General features: G+C 38.8%; 2 protein-coding genes across 2 annotated transcripts in view; both read left to right on the top strand.

Moving 5' to 3' along the window:
• Window positions 1-11,792, top strand: part of CBG16448 — a gene marked incomplete at both ends in the record, with an annotated part of 14,450 nt that extends 2,658 nt beyond the window's left edge. Inside the window, 12 exons of the mRNA XM_002647099.2 lie at window positions 281-435; window positions 3,341-3,600; window positions 4,756-4,847; window positions 4,953-5,073; window positions 5,582-5,704; window positions 6,209-6,327; window positions 6,965-7,160; window positions 7,550-7,731; window positions 8,089-8,196; window positions 8,947-9,344; window positions 11,494-11,578; window positions 11,625-11,792. Coding sequence (XP_002647145.2) covers window positions 281-435; window positions 3,341-3,600; window positions 4,756-4,847; window positions 4,953-5,073; window positions 5,582-5,704; window positions 6,209-6,327; window positions 6,965-7,160; window positions 7,550-7,731; window positions 8,089-8,196; window positions 8,947-9,344; window positions 11,494-11,578; window positions 11,625-11,792 — 2,007 coding nt within the window. The remainder of the gene's footprint in view (window positions 1-280; window positions 436-3,340; window positions 3,601-4,755; window positions 4,848-4,952; window positions 5,074-5,581; window positions 5,705-6,208; window positions 6,328-6,964; window positions 7,161-7,549; window positions 7,732-8,088; window positions 8,197-8,946; window positions 9,345-11,493; window positions 11,579-11,624) is intronic.
• A 1,143-nt stretch (window positions 11,793-12,935) lies between these two features.
• On the top strand, window positions 12,936-13,433 carry CBG16447 (the record flags this gene model as incomplete). The annotated part of the gene is made up of 1 exon (XM_002647098.1): window positions 12,936-13,433. A coding segment is annotated over one exon (498 nt), but the record flags the coding sequence as incomplete, so codon positions are not given.
• Between the last annotated feature and the right edge of the window lie 1,175 nt (window positions 13,434-14,608).

The following is a 14,608-nucleotide window of genomic DNA, read 5'->3' as shown; positions in this document are numbered from 1 at the left end:
ATAGCTTGCATGCCTGCAGGTCGACTCTAGAGGATCCCTATCAAAAAGTGGTTAACTAGTAAAATGTTTATCAGGTTATCAGCAACATTTTACCACTTAGCCACTTTTTGATATCTTTCACAGAAAATGAGATATATAGGCTCAAAGTGGACGATCCGGGTGTCGTTCTATTAGAGGTTTTACGGTATATATATAGATATATATTGCCGTTTGAATGAAAAAAAGATTCCATGATTCCCTGAAAAACCAATTTTGAAACAGTAAAAAAATAATTTTCCAGCAAACCTGGTCGAAAAGAGACCCAAACCAGTTGAATCCATGTTTCGCCAACTCCTCATTCAATTATATTTCGGACCCAACGGATGAAAATAGGATGTTGGATGTTCTAGTGGCTGACGGACTACACAAAAGAGTTATTACCATTAATGGAGATATGTGAGTTGAGGAATATTGAAAAATTGCATGTTTCAGTTTTTTAGCCCGTTTACTTCAGCAAAAATCATCGTTATCGCTCGAAAAGAACGCCAGCCGATATCTTTATTTCAAGCTCAATTATCTGTGTTCCTGTAAAATAAATCTAAAGGTGGTCAATTGATAAAATGTTTATCATAATATCATCTACATTTTATCAGTTGACACATTTTTGATATCTTTTATAGGAGCCGAGATATAGGGGCTCAAATATGGGCTGATTCTAATCCAACAGAAAAAACCATGTTTCCTCCATTTTTGGAGGATCTTCACTTTGAGCTCAATTACCTCGGTTCCTATAAAAGATAGAAAAAATGTGTCAACTAGTAAAATATTTATCATAATATCACCAACATTTTATCAGTTAACAGATTTTTGATATTACTTACAGTAGCCGAGATAAGTGAGCTTAACCTTTTGTCTTCCCAAAAATGGAGGAAACATGGTTTTTTTTTCTGTTTCATTAGAATTAAATAAACCGATTAAACATCATTTTGACAGTAACTGTTTTCTAGAACAAATGTGACACACAGACAGACTTTGTAGACTTTCAAGGAAAATTGAGTGAAAATGATGAAATTTGTCAAAAATTCGAGAAAAATAATGTGTCACTGCTCTTTGAGCTCAATTATCTCGGCTCCTGTAAAAGATATCAAAATCTGCCAACTGATAAAATGTTGACCATAATATTTTCAATGTTTTATCAGTTAACAAATTTTTGATATATTCCACAATAACCGTGATAATTGAGCTTGTATAGTCTGACGCTATTAGTAGAACTACGCGGTTGTGATCTTGCGCCGTTGGAGTATATGAAATAGCTCATTTTTAAAAAATCCCAGTGAAATGTCCCCGGAATTTTAATAGCCTTATGCTTGAACAAATTTCCTATCATTTGAAAAATTTTATGTTTCAAGGAAACTAAAAATATGTTCACATTTCTATTTCATACATTCCAACAGTCGTAGCCCCTATCTGATGTTTCTCTATTTTTCTGGTTTCATACCTCAAAATCAATAACATATTCAAATTTCACGTAGTCCTTTATATAAGTACCCCAATTTTCATATAGATCCCCCTTTTCTAGCCATAGTTATAGCCAAAAATTAGGCCCCACCCCTTTTGCCTGGGAAGAGAGGACGTTATTGAAAGTAACGTACCTCAAAAACTACAGTATCCACATAAAAACGGCTAACTACTAAATTACTCAGCATAAAGTTTTACACATTTTGTTAGTTTACAAATTTGCGAAAGCTACAGTAGTTTTTGAGATATGCGTCTTTAAAGTGGAAGCCCTTCGTTCTTTGAGCGCCAGGCCGTCAAATCTTACCTATTATTAGGTTGGCGGGAAAGTCTTTGTCACTTTTTCAATAGTTTATTTCTCAAAGAAAAAATAACCGAATAATTAATTATATTGTCCATCATTATCAACAACATGTCTCCAACGTTCCCTCAATTTATGGATTCCATTGCGGTAGAATCCAGCCGGGCGTGAGGCAAAGTATTGTTTGAGTGCCGCTTCGACCGCTCCACGGGAATTGAAGCTTCTTCCTTCGAAGGCACGTGTCATATCGCCAAATAACCAATAGTCGGAAGGAGCAAGATCAGGAGAATACGGGGGGTGAGGGAGAACATTCCATCCATATCCCATCAGCTCCTGCTTCACTTGTTTCGAAACATGTGGGCGAGCGTTATCATGTTGATAGTACACTTTCTTGTCTTTCAGGGCCGAACGGTCGACTGCTTTCTTGAGGTTTCGTAGTTGAGTAGTGTAGAGGTCTCCAGTTATTGTTTTGCCCTCGGGCAGAAGTTCCCAGTAGATGGGGCCGTCCACTCCCCACCACACAGAGAGCATAACTTTTTTCGGATGAAGGTCGGGTTTTGGGACATCCTGTGGGCTCTCTCCTTCTCCAACCCACTGGGATTTCCTGTGGTGATTATCGTAGAAGACCCACTTCTCATCTCCGGTTATTAGCCGGTCCAGCCATCGATCGCCCGCGTGGAGAGTGAGAAGAGTAATCGAATCGTCGACTCGGCGGTCAAGGTTGGCTTGAGTCAGGTGATGAGGTATGAATCGACCAAAAAGTTTTCTCATTCCAAGAGACTTCAAACCTTCAAGGACTGTGCTATGGTGAACTCCGAATGTGACAGCTAGTTCACGGCTAGATTGAAATGGATCCGATTGCAATGCGTGCTTCAGCTTGTCCAAATCCAACTCACGGGGTCTCCCAGAGCGATCCTTTTCATCGAGCGAGAAGTCATCTTTTTCGAAACGATGGAACCAATTGCGAATAGTATTGTAGTGAGGGGCATGTGTGTTGTACACATTCTTCAAGAAAGTTTCCGAATCCTTCATCGTGGTGTGAGATAGGAAGAGGTAAATCAAAACATGTCTGATGTGAATAGCAGTGGGAACAAACATATCGTTTCAATTACAGATGAGGAGCAGGGAAGGAGATGGGGACTTGTTTATATGGAAGGTTCTTACCACCTTGTTATTCACTAGAGTCGATATCATACACAGCCTCCATATACGAGAACAGTGATTAAACAAACAGAGTGACAAAGACTTTCCCGCCAACCTTAATATTCAAAAGCACATATCTCATAAACTACTGTAGCTAGCGCAAAAGTGTTAACTAATAAATTGTGTAAAATGTTAAGCTGAGTAACTATGTATCTAACTATTTTAAAGTGGTTATTGTAGTTTTTGAGATACGGTACTTTGAATGAGACTCTCTCGTTTTTCGGCCTTACTTCAAATCAATTCAATTAACTTTAAAGGCAAATATCTGAAAAACTACTGTAGCTAGCAAAACGTTATCAATTAGTAAAATGTGTGAAGGTACCCTAAAATTTAATTTATCAGGCCCGGCGAGCCAATCGTTGTCCCGTACATGTCTGAAGTGTGGATTCGTGTCACCAACGCGATTCTGATGGATTCTATGACAATCCACGTGCATGGAATCGATAAGCACGGAATGTGGTACATGGATGGAGTCGCATTCGTTCAACAATGTCCTATCCAATCAACAAATCGATTTGAATATCGATTTATTGCCGATAACAAGGGTACACATTGGTACCATGGGCATATGCAGACAGATCGAGGAGATGGTATTGCTGGAGGTCAGTTTACTAGAAAAATTCAAATTCGCCTAGTTTAGAGCTTTAAAATGAGCTCAAACACGACTATATTCCCTCTACACGCAACGCGAGCGCGACGCGTCTGAAGGAATTTGTCAAAAATAAATTTTCAGCGAGCCTAGTCGTGTTTAGGCTGATTTTGAAGCTCTAGGACAGTTGAATTCAAATTTTTGTTAATTAGAGCTCCGAAATGAACCTAAACACGACTTTGCTAGCTGAAAATTGATTTTTGACATGTTCCGTCGGGCGCGTCGCGGTCGCGTTGCGTACACTTATTGTGTTTGAACTCATTTTGAAGCTCTTAAAGCGCCAATTTTGACTTTGTGATCTGAAATTCAGTTTTATGATATAAAAAGCTATAAAACGAGTTTCCACATGCCTGGGTACGCAACGCGACCGCGACGCATCTGAAAGAATTCGCCAAAAATTAATTTCAAGCTAGCTTAGTCGTGTTTGAGCTCATTTTGAAGCTCACGTACAGCTGAATTCGAGTTCGTCTAGTTTAGAGCGCCAAAATGAACCCGAACATGACTGTGCTAGCTTAAATTTGGTGTTTGACAAATTCCATCAGACGCGTCGCGGTTCGGCGTTGCGTACTCTACCACGTTAGGCTTGTTTTGAAGCGTTTTGAGCCGCAATTTAAATTTAATACTTCAAAATTCTGCTCTTTGACGTCAATAGCTTCCAAACGAGATCGCACATGTCTAGAAACGCAACGCGACGCGTCGGAAGGAACTTGTTGAAAATCAATTATAAGCTAGTTCAGTTGTGTTTGAGTTCATTTTGAAGCTCACGCATAGCTGAATTCGAATTCTTACAGTTTAGAGTGTCAAAAGGAGCCTGAAAATGACTAGGCTAGCTTATAATTCATTTTTGACAAGTTCCGTCTAGCGCGTTCAACTTTGAATTCAATTATCTCGGTTTCCATGAAAGATATCAGAAAACTACCAACTGATAAAACATTTCTTAAAATATGATAAACATTTTATCAGTTGACTATTTTACGGTATCTATCACAATAACCGAGATAAAGTGGATGAAAAGTGACACTGTTGCTATGTTACAGTTAATCGATGAAATTGAGTTTCGCTAGAAACTCGAAAGTTTTCAAAAAAATTTTGAAACAGTAATTTTCAGGATTTATTGTTGTCGGAAACGATACGTCCGTTCCAACGCTGGATGCTAGAAAGCGTATTGTGCCGAGTCGAGAGTATTTTATCTTGTTGCAGGTAACACATTTTCTGAAATTTTCCGAAAGTTTCGATAGAGCGCAATTGCTTTGTGTTCTTCAATTTGTAAGATTCAGTTCTCAATAGAGCGCACTTGTATTATAGGACTGGGCCACAAAAGTCGGAGAAGAGGCGTGGATGCAGTTGGAGGATAAGACAATGAAATGGATGTATGGATATGATGATTTTACAAAGTGTTGGGAGCCGACCAGAACTTCTGATGGAGGTAATTAAAAAATTAATTAGTGTAAAGCATTAAAAACCGTACATTCTGTTACTTGGAAATTCTGTGCTAGCTACAGTAGTTCTTGAGATATGCGCCTTTAAAGTTAGGTAACTTGAAGGGAGACGCAGAGAAACGGGAGTGTCTCCTTCAAAGTACCGTATCTAAAAAACTAGAGTAGCTACTCAAAATTTGTTAATTACAAAATTGCTCAGCATAAAATTTCACACATTCCGTTAGTTGAAAACTTTCTGCTAGCTACAGTAGTTTTGAAGATATGCGCCTTTAAAGCGTTCCAAGGAGGTGGTCGGCGCGCCCGACAGCCATGCGCCGCCTCACTGTCGCGTCCGCCGGTCACCACCTCTCTCCGACCGCGTCCCCGCAGCAAATCGGCTCATAACTCGCTTCAAAATTGAGCTAGGAACTTGATTTTTGTTGCAAAATGTAAATAAAAGGTTGCTTTTACCAGATATATTGAGAAATGCGTCTTTAAAACCCCGAAATTTTCCAGGAAACGTCGGTGGAGCCGTACCAATCTCGGCGATTCTTCTCAACAACAAAGGATGGTACGATCATGAGATTGTGAAAACTCAACCATTCAATTTGCCACTTGAGAGGTTCAAAATTAAAGCTAGTGAGTTTTTTCTTTAAAGTCCAAAACCATGAAAATCCAAAAATTACTGTTTCATGGGAAAAATAATACTTTGACTTTTTCTATCGTTTTTTGGTAACCCGTCCCAATTCATGCCCAATAATCTCGGTTCCCATAAAAGATATCAAAAAATTGTCAACTAATAAAATATTTATCATAATATCACTAACATTTTATCAGTTAAAACAGTTTTGATATCTCACACAGTAACCGAGATAAAGCGGTTCAAAGTTAGTTGTGTCATTCTATCAGAATGCTTCCCGAATCGTCAACTTGAAGTTCATTTATCTCGGTTCCCATAAGAGATATCAAAAAGTTGTCAACTAATAAAATATTTATCATAATATCACAAACATTTTATCAGTTGATTATTCTTTCATATCTTTCACGAGGACCCAGATAAATTGGCTCAGAGTTAGCTACCCAATTCTCATTTTCAGAAATTCCAAATCTTAAAATCATAGTCTTGAAAAACTAATTTTCTAGACGAGGACATCCTATTCCGTATTGTGAACGGTGGTGTGGCTCAGGAGTTGATGTTATACGTCGATGGACATTCGATGACCGTAGTTGCAGCCGATGGAGATGAAGTTGTTCCAATGCAGGTTGGTTGGGAATTGAAAGTTTGAACAAGCAATCTTGCAACAAAATCCAATCTCCTAGCTTAATTTTGAAGCAAGTTAGACCGTTATTCGCTCCGAGGGCGCGGTCGGCGGGAGGTGGTGAGCGGCGAGCGCGACAGACATGCGCCTCCACACTGTCACGCGCTCTGTTCATCACCTCTCGCTGACCACGTCCTGGCTTATAACTCGCTTCAAAATAGAGCTAGAAACATGATTTTTGTTGCAAAATAAAGAGTACAGTGTGTTAATACGTTTACATAACGACTTTCTACTGATAAAGTCAAAAATTACTTTTTAAATTTTTTTCAGTGAAAATTGGTCAACTTTGAAATAAAAAAAACAGTTCAGAATTTTTCAATTTGTCCGAAAATTTCAGAATATACCAAACAAAACTAGAGCTTCAATTTTGTAGTTGACAACTTTTTTGTAGCTCTTTTAATTTTTGAGATACGCGCCTTTAAAGGTGGAAGCCGGTAGAGGTATTTTTAAATGCGCGTATCTCAAAAACTACGGTAGGTAGAAAAAAGTTGTCAATTACAAAAATAAAGCTCGATTTTTGTTTAGTATAATCTGAAAATTTCAGGCAAATTGAAAAATGTTATCCAAAAAATATTTTCAGGTGGACCGTCTGATTGTCTTCCCCGGAGAACGATACGATATCCTAATCAAAGGATTGGCCACGCCCACTAAAAAGAGCTACCGTATCCAAGTGGAAACTATTCAACGATATTTCTTTGATTGGACCGAAATTCCAATTGTTTATGGCTTCGGATTCATTGAGTACGAGCAAGATCTGCCAGAGGATAAGACTGCACGTGAGTCCATTTGTTTTTTTCTTTAGAAATTTACAAACTTTGGTAGCTCAACTTTTTGAATTTTAAGTTTTTGCAATACTGAGCAAAATTTTTCCTTTATTTTGCTACAAAAATCAAGTCTCTAGCTCAACTTTGAAGCGAGTTATGGACGAGGACGCGGTCGGCGAGAGGTGATCATCAGCGCGCGCGACAGCGAGCAGCTCCTGGCTGTCGCGCGCGCCGCTCACCACCTCTTGCCGACAGTGTCCTCGGAACAAATTAGCCCATAATTCGCTTCAAAAATTGAGCTAGAAACTTGATTTTTGGTGCTAAACAATGAAAAATTTTTAAGAAAGAGACATTAGGTTAGGAAAGACTATTTTTCGTAGAACGAATTTTCCTTTTTCCAGCCAACCTTATGCACCCCGAATGCACTGCCGACAAAAAGTGTTCCGTCTTAAACTGCCCATTCCAAAAATGGATCGCCCAACCGAATTTCACTTGTATCTCCTATGATAATCTACAAAATCCGTTCCCCGAGAAAATCGAACAAGAGATTTTGCAAGCGACAGAATTCAATGGAGGATTTGAGGTAAGCGTTTCGAATTACTAAACAGTTGTTCCAATGCAGTTTTGTTTGGGCCTCAAACTTTGCTTTTTGGCTAAACGAGCAACTTTTTCTTCATATATCGCAACAAAAATCACGTTTCTAGCTCAATTTTGAAGCGAGTTATAGCCTGATCCGCTCCGAGGGCGCGGTCAGCGAGAGGTGAGGAGCAGCGCGCGCGACAGAGAGGAGGCCTCAGCTGTCCCGCGCGCCGCTCACCACCTCTCGCCGACCGCGTCCTTGACTGTGACTCGCTTCAAAATTGAGCTAGAAGATTTATTTTTGTTGCAAAATGTAGAAGAAAAATTTGCTTGTATCAAATATTTATTAAAAAACTTTCAGGAGCACTTCATCAACATGCATCACGACTCTCAAATGGACCAATTCTTGTTCCAATTCCCATGGGGTATTCCATATTATCATCAGGACGATATGTCTTCCATTTCTACAGTAAGTTTTGAAATTTGGATTTAGAAAAATTTTGACAATCACTGTTTCAAGGAAAATTAAAAACCTTGAGAAGTTGAATATTTTCGATATCATCTCGTCGAGTTTTCAAATTTTCAAAGCCAAACTTGTCCTAATTAATACAAAAACAACATCTTCAAATTTGTGAGCTTGTAAGCTTCAAAATGAGCCCAAACATGCTGCAAATCGGTCAACTTTGAGTTTTCGCCCAAAACACGCGACGCACGACCGCGACGCGCCCGAAAGTTGAATCTCGCCGAAGCATGGCGTGTTTAGGCTCATTTTGAAGCTCTTACTGCGCTGAATTCAAATTCTGACGACAAAAATCAAAATGGACGAATTCTGAGCTTTAAAATAAGCTCAAACATGACTATTTTAGCGCACTTTTGCGCGTTCATAGCTTTGTGGCTTGTAACTTTGTTCATAGAAAAGATACAGTATTCCAATTAGAATCATTTTGTAGCTCTTGAGTTACTCTATTATATCCAATTTAGTTGGCCTAACAATGATAATCCTGGGCCCGCCAGGTCCCTAGCGACAATAGTCATCTGAAGTTTCTGATATAAAACCATGACCTCGTAGCTCAGACAGTAACTTCGTTCGTCGACAAGATACAGTAACACAACTAATATCATTTTGTAGTCCTTGAGTTCTTCTATAATACCCAATTACGTTTTTCAAGAAAACTTGATCCTGAGCCCCCTTTGAAGTTTAGAATTTTTATTTTTCCAGGCCTGCAAAGACACCGAATGCGCCAACAACACCGCTTCCGACCTGGACACCACCTGCCGTTGCTTCTACAATCTAGAACATAAACTCAACAATATCGTCCAAATTACCCTCTACAATATGGGCTTAGGAGGTGGTATGGGTACCGGGTACGCTCATCCCTTCCATCTACACGGCCACCATTTCTATGTGATGAAAGTGGGATGGCCTACTTATAACGAAACTGGATTTATCGATCAAATGAATCAAGATATCGATTGTCCGGGTCCAAATGTGAGTTGTAATGGGAAGAAATGGAGGAAGAAGGAGTGGTTGGGCGGTGCATTGGAGGGAATGAATACGAAGAATCCAACGAAGAGAGATACGATCACATTGCCAGTTGGAGGTTATATCACTATCAGGTAAGCATTATAGACGGACGACAGCGGTCGCCCGCGGTCGACTATCAACAAGCTAGAAAAATCGAAAATTTATAAAAACTAAAATGTCTTCTTAAATTTTGATACTAAGTATTCAGGTATGTAAACCGCTTCAAAATAAGCCTAAACACGACTAAAATTGAATTTCCACATTTTCAGAAATTGGGCTTTAAAACGCTTCAAAATGTCCAAATTCCCACAAAAACTATATTTTAAGATTTGTGAACTTGTGAGCTTCAAAATGAGCCTAAACACGATGCAAATCAGTTAACTTTGATTTTTCACCTAAAACACGCGACGAACGACCGCGTCGCACCAGAAATTTCTAATCTCATCGAATCATTGCGTGTTTAGACTCATTTTGAAGCTCTCGGTTCGCTAAATTCGAATTTTGACATTGAAAATAAGAATTCCCAAGTTTCGAGCTTTAAAATGAGCTCAAACATGACTATTTTTGCTCAATTTTAGCCTCTTAATTTGAGCTCAATTATTTCGGCTCCCGTAAAAGATATAAAAATGTTGTAAACTGAAAAAAATGTTTATCAATGTATCAGTAAAATTTTATCAGTTGACAACTTTTTGATATCTCTTACAGTAACCGAGATAATCGAGCTCAAAAAGCATCATTTTTTGAAAATTTGAAAAATTAATACTGTTTCAACAAAAACTCAAAACTGGCAGAACTGATTTCAAAATGTATATTTTTCTTAGCTAAAAAGTCGAACTATTCTATTCAGTGGAGCGCGATTTCTACGTTTTCTTTGAATTTACATAAAATTTACACTACTAATACTTTGAGCTCAATTATCTCGACTCCTGCAATAGATATCAAAACGTAGTAAACTGATAAAATGTTTATCATATTATCAGTAAAATTTTATCAATGAACAGCTTTTTGATATCTCCTACAGTAACCTAGGTAATTGAGCTCAAAGTGGGAGCATTTCGTTTGCAGTTTTTCACTAACTTTTGATTTCCGTTTTCAACATAAAACATTTTTGTAAAAATACTGTTTCAACGAAAACTTGAATTTTTGAAAACTTCAGACTTTTTCGATGTATCTCTGTTATTTCCCGATTTTTGCAAATCTAAATTTTTCTTCTTGAAGTTTTAAAAATTAATACTGTTTCAATAATAATTAAAGTTCGTTAGGAACTTTTTAGAAACTAATTCTTAATCCAAATCGGCATTTTAGGCGAAAATTCAAACTACAAACTTCTTGTGTTCAGTGGAGCGCATTTTCTAAGCTTTTCGAAAATTTCTGTTTTTTTAATTTCATAATTGAGCAAACATAGTCATCTTTGAGCTCATTTTTAAGCTCAGAATTTTCGAATTCCTATTTTCATGGTTTAAATTTAAATTCAGCACACTGAAAGCTTTTAAATGAGCCCATACACGGCATGATTTGGTGAGTTTTGAAATTTCGGTTGCGACGCGGTCTTGCGTCGCGTGTTTTGAGCGAAAAATCAAAGTTAACCGATTTGCGGCGTGTTTGGGCTCATTTTGAAGCTCACAATCTCACAAATCTGAAAATTCATATTTCATATTGATTGGGTTAACACTTGAAAAATTTCAGCTGATTTCAGAGAAATAAAGCGAAAATAGGCATGTTTGAGTTCATTTTGAAGCTCAGAACTTGAAAATTTTGATTTTTAACGCACAAATTCGCATTCAACACACTGAGAACTTCAAAAAAAACTCAAACACGCTATGGTTCAATGAGGTTTAAAATTTCGGGTGCGTCGCGGTCGTGCGTCGCGTGTTTTGGGCAAAAATCGAAGTTAACCGATTTGCGCCATGTTTGGGCTCATTTAAAAGCTTAGAATCTCACAAATCTGAAAATTAAGTTTTTGTCTTAATTGGGACATTTTGAAGGGTGTTATGGTCCAGGAAAATACGGAGCTGAAAATTTGGAAAGTCAATTTATTCTAGAAAAATGCTAAAATTGAAAAAAAAAGTTACGAAAATTGATTGCTAACCGATTCTCATCACGAATTTTAGAGGAAAAACGCAAATTTTGAAAAAAAATCTCTTGAAAAAAGTCAATAGTATCGGAAATATTCAATTTTCAAAACTTTTCAAATTTTTCTTGAAACAACAATTTTTTTTCAAAATTTCCAAACAATTCCAGATTCCGTGCTGTAAACCCCGGCTGGTGGTTTGCTCACTGTCACTTGGAGCTTCATTTGATGGGTGGTACTGGATACGCTTATAAGGTACAGTAATCCCTTTGGAAAAAGTTCAGTAATCCATTCTCTACAGGTTGGTGACCATAATCAAATCTACATGCCACCTGACAATTTCCCGAAGGATTGTGGAACATTTAAAGTTGACAAATTGCCCGAGCTGCGTCTTCCAACAACCGGCTCTACCGTAATCCCATCGACTTTTGTAGTTTTTGTAGTCGTTCTGTTTGGAAATTTGTTTTAATTCTTTTTAAAATTATCATTATTATGCAATTCGCTTTATGTCATATTCTTAATAAATTTTGCTATTTTCGTTCTACCAAAAAACCCAAAAAATTTGATCTTGAGCTCATTTTGAAGCTCAAAACTTGCGAATTCTATTTTTCAGTGTCACAATTTGAACTCAGCACACCGAGAGCTTTAAAATAAGACCAAACACGCTATGATCCGGTTAGATTCAAAATTTCGGGTGCGTCGCGGTCGTGCGTCGCGTGTTCTGGGTGAAAAGCAAAAATCAACCGATTAGCACCGTGTTTGGGCTCATTTTAAAGCGTACAATTTGAAAAATCCAAAAATTTTGTATTTGTGGCAAACAGATTAACGTTTACAGAATTCCTGACAATTTTCAAAAAATTGAACAAAAATAGACATGTTTGTTTGAACTGTCTTTTGGCTCCTTCTGAAAATTATAGTTAATCTCTTTTCCCTCTCATTTCTCTCTTTTTCTCTTTATCTCTTTTCCCCGGGTGGGTGTGCTGGGTGACTTGTTAAAATACGTAGAATGATTTCGAAATTCGAGTTTCATGCCCGTTCGGGCATGATCGCTTCGAGACCCGCGGCGCCCAGAAAGTGTCTCCGCTCTTCAACGAAAAACATAATATTCTCTTTTCTCTCCGCTTCAAGAGAATATGTTTTTCTGTTTCATCACTCGTAAAAGGAATTTATGTTACATGTTTATTACTAAATAGGTTTTACGTGGAATAATAAGGTAGAAAAATTACAAAGCCTGGGGCTTATTAAGAGAAGTCAACTAGCGCCAAAATAAACTCAGATCTACAGTATTTGGGATTTGTGGCTTCGCAATGCCTAGAGCCTTCACCCGGAATGAAAATACTATCATTCTTCTCATAGATAATATAGTCCTTGATTTCTCTAATGAATCTTCCCGTTTTATCTACGAGGGACTGATAAGAAGCGTGACTTTGCCACAAGGGAGCTACCAAAACACCTCTTAGCCTTCTTTTCCTAGCAATTTTCAACAAGTGCGGTATCAGCACTGGAGGTGGCACCCACCAAGCACATCCCATCCTCTCTGCCTTCTCGAAGTGGTAGAAGACGTTGACGCCGGACGTTCCGAACTCGGAAAATCGGGAGTAGTGCTTTGGCGAAGACCTCGGCTGCCTATCAAACAGCAAACGAAGGAATTTCAACCATCGGAGCGTCTTTTGTGTCAGACATCATCAAGTCAAAAAGAAGAGAGGAAAGCCTGCTAAAGAAAGAAGTAGTGAAGGTGACTATGGAGGATGTGCAGAAGATCGCAATGTTGGCAATGAAAGAAGACAGTCCGGAGAGGGATCGAGATGCGTTGCTGGCAATTCTATCGTTCAATGTCATGCTAAGAGCATCGGAAGCAGCTGAGATCAAGTGGGCAGGAGTAACACAGAAGGACGGAATGATTGAGGTGCATGTAGAGAAGGCAAAGAATAATCAGTTGAGACTTGGAAGACGTTCGTTTTTCAACTACGAGCCAGGCAGCGATGCGGACATCTTGATGTGCCGATGGAGACTTCGAACCAAAAGAAAGTGTCCATACGTCTTTTCACACCTGGTTGTATGTGTCTGTATCCTTTACACGACCTTATTATTCTACGTAAAACCTATTTAGTAAAAAAACATGTAACATAAATTCCTTTTTCGAGTGATGAAACAGAAAAACATATTCTCTTGAAGCGGAGAGAAAAGAGAACAAATGGTATTTGATCTCTGTGTTACAAGGCAGGTGCAGCCATAGAGAGACACGCAATACAATTTATTGCCCTTTTCCTATAGTGTCACCGATGACGTCACAATGACCGTAGTGCGCAACAAGTGCAGACGGTCCTTCTTCACATGATGTAACGGTGGGCGGAGCCTAAGGCCGACGGCCACTACTAGCCTTCCCCTTCTCCTCCTCTTCATTCCTGTCTCAATGACGACCTTCTGAATGGACGTCTCCGTTTTTTATTGATTTTTACTGAAATTTCTATATTCCCATATTGTTTTGGACGTATTCTGCTTCTGTTACGATCAAATTGATGTTTAAGGTGAGTAAAAGGGTGTCAACCAAGAATAGTTACAGTAAACACAACACTATCCCTAACTTTGAAACTTGATTTTTTGTCCATTTTTAAGCTCAGATTTTGCAAATTCCGATTTTTGATGTGTAAATTTGAATTCAGTACGTTGAAGGCTTCAAAATGAGCCCAAACACGCCCTGAATCGGAGATTTTCAAAATTTCGGGTGCGTCGCGGTCGTGCGCCGTGTGTTTAGGGCGAAAAATCAAAGTTAACCGATTTGCACCGTGTTTGGTCTCATTTTAAAGCTCACAATATCACAAATCTGAAAATGTATACTACATAAACTGAACTTTGACTGATTTCAGGAGATTCGGAAAATGTGGCATTTCCTCTAGCCAAGGCAGCAACTGATGGCCCACAACATCCTCGGCACCGTTTCCCGAATCGACGCTGTCCAAGTGAACTCCAGCACATCAAGAAAAACTCTGCGTGGCTTCGATCAATTGGAATGTTGGCCCAAGATGAATGTATCTGGTACATGGTCCCGTTGGCGTTCGAAGATGGAGGCGTTGCTTGCCAAGAAGCAACTTTATCAATATTATTTCAGCTGGTGGTCATGCTAGAAAGACTTGAAGGACCGCGGAATCTAGTACCTTGATCTCGTGTTCGTGGGAGTCGGATCCTATCACTGGGTTCAAGCAATGCGTCAATGTGAGCTGGAACATCGCGGAAAAAAGTGTGGATTAGTTGCTGGCCATGGCACTCTACAACGGCCACACTGCC

The sequence above is a fragment of the Caenorhabditis briggsae genome (assembly GCF_000004555.2).
Source record: "Caenorhabditis briggsae complete genome, chrIV, whole genome shotgun sequence".
Classification (NCBI taxonomy): Eukaryota; Metazoa; Nematoda; class Chromadorea; order Rhabditida; family Rhabditidae; genus Caenorhabditis; species Caenorhabditis briggsae.
This window is presented reverse-complemented; position numbering and strand designations above follow the sequence as displayed.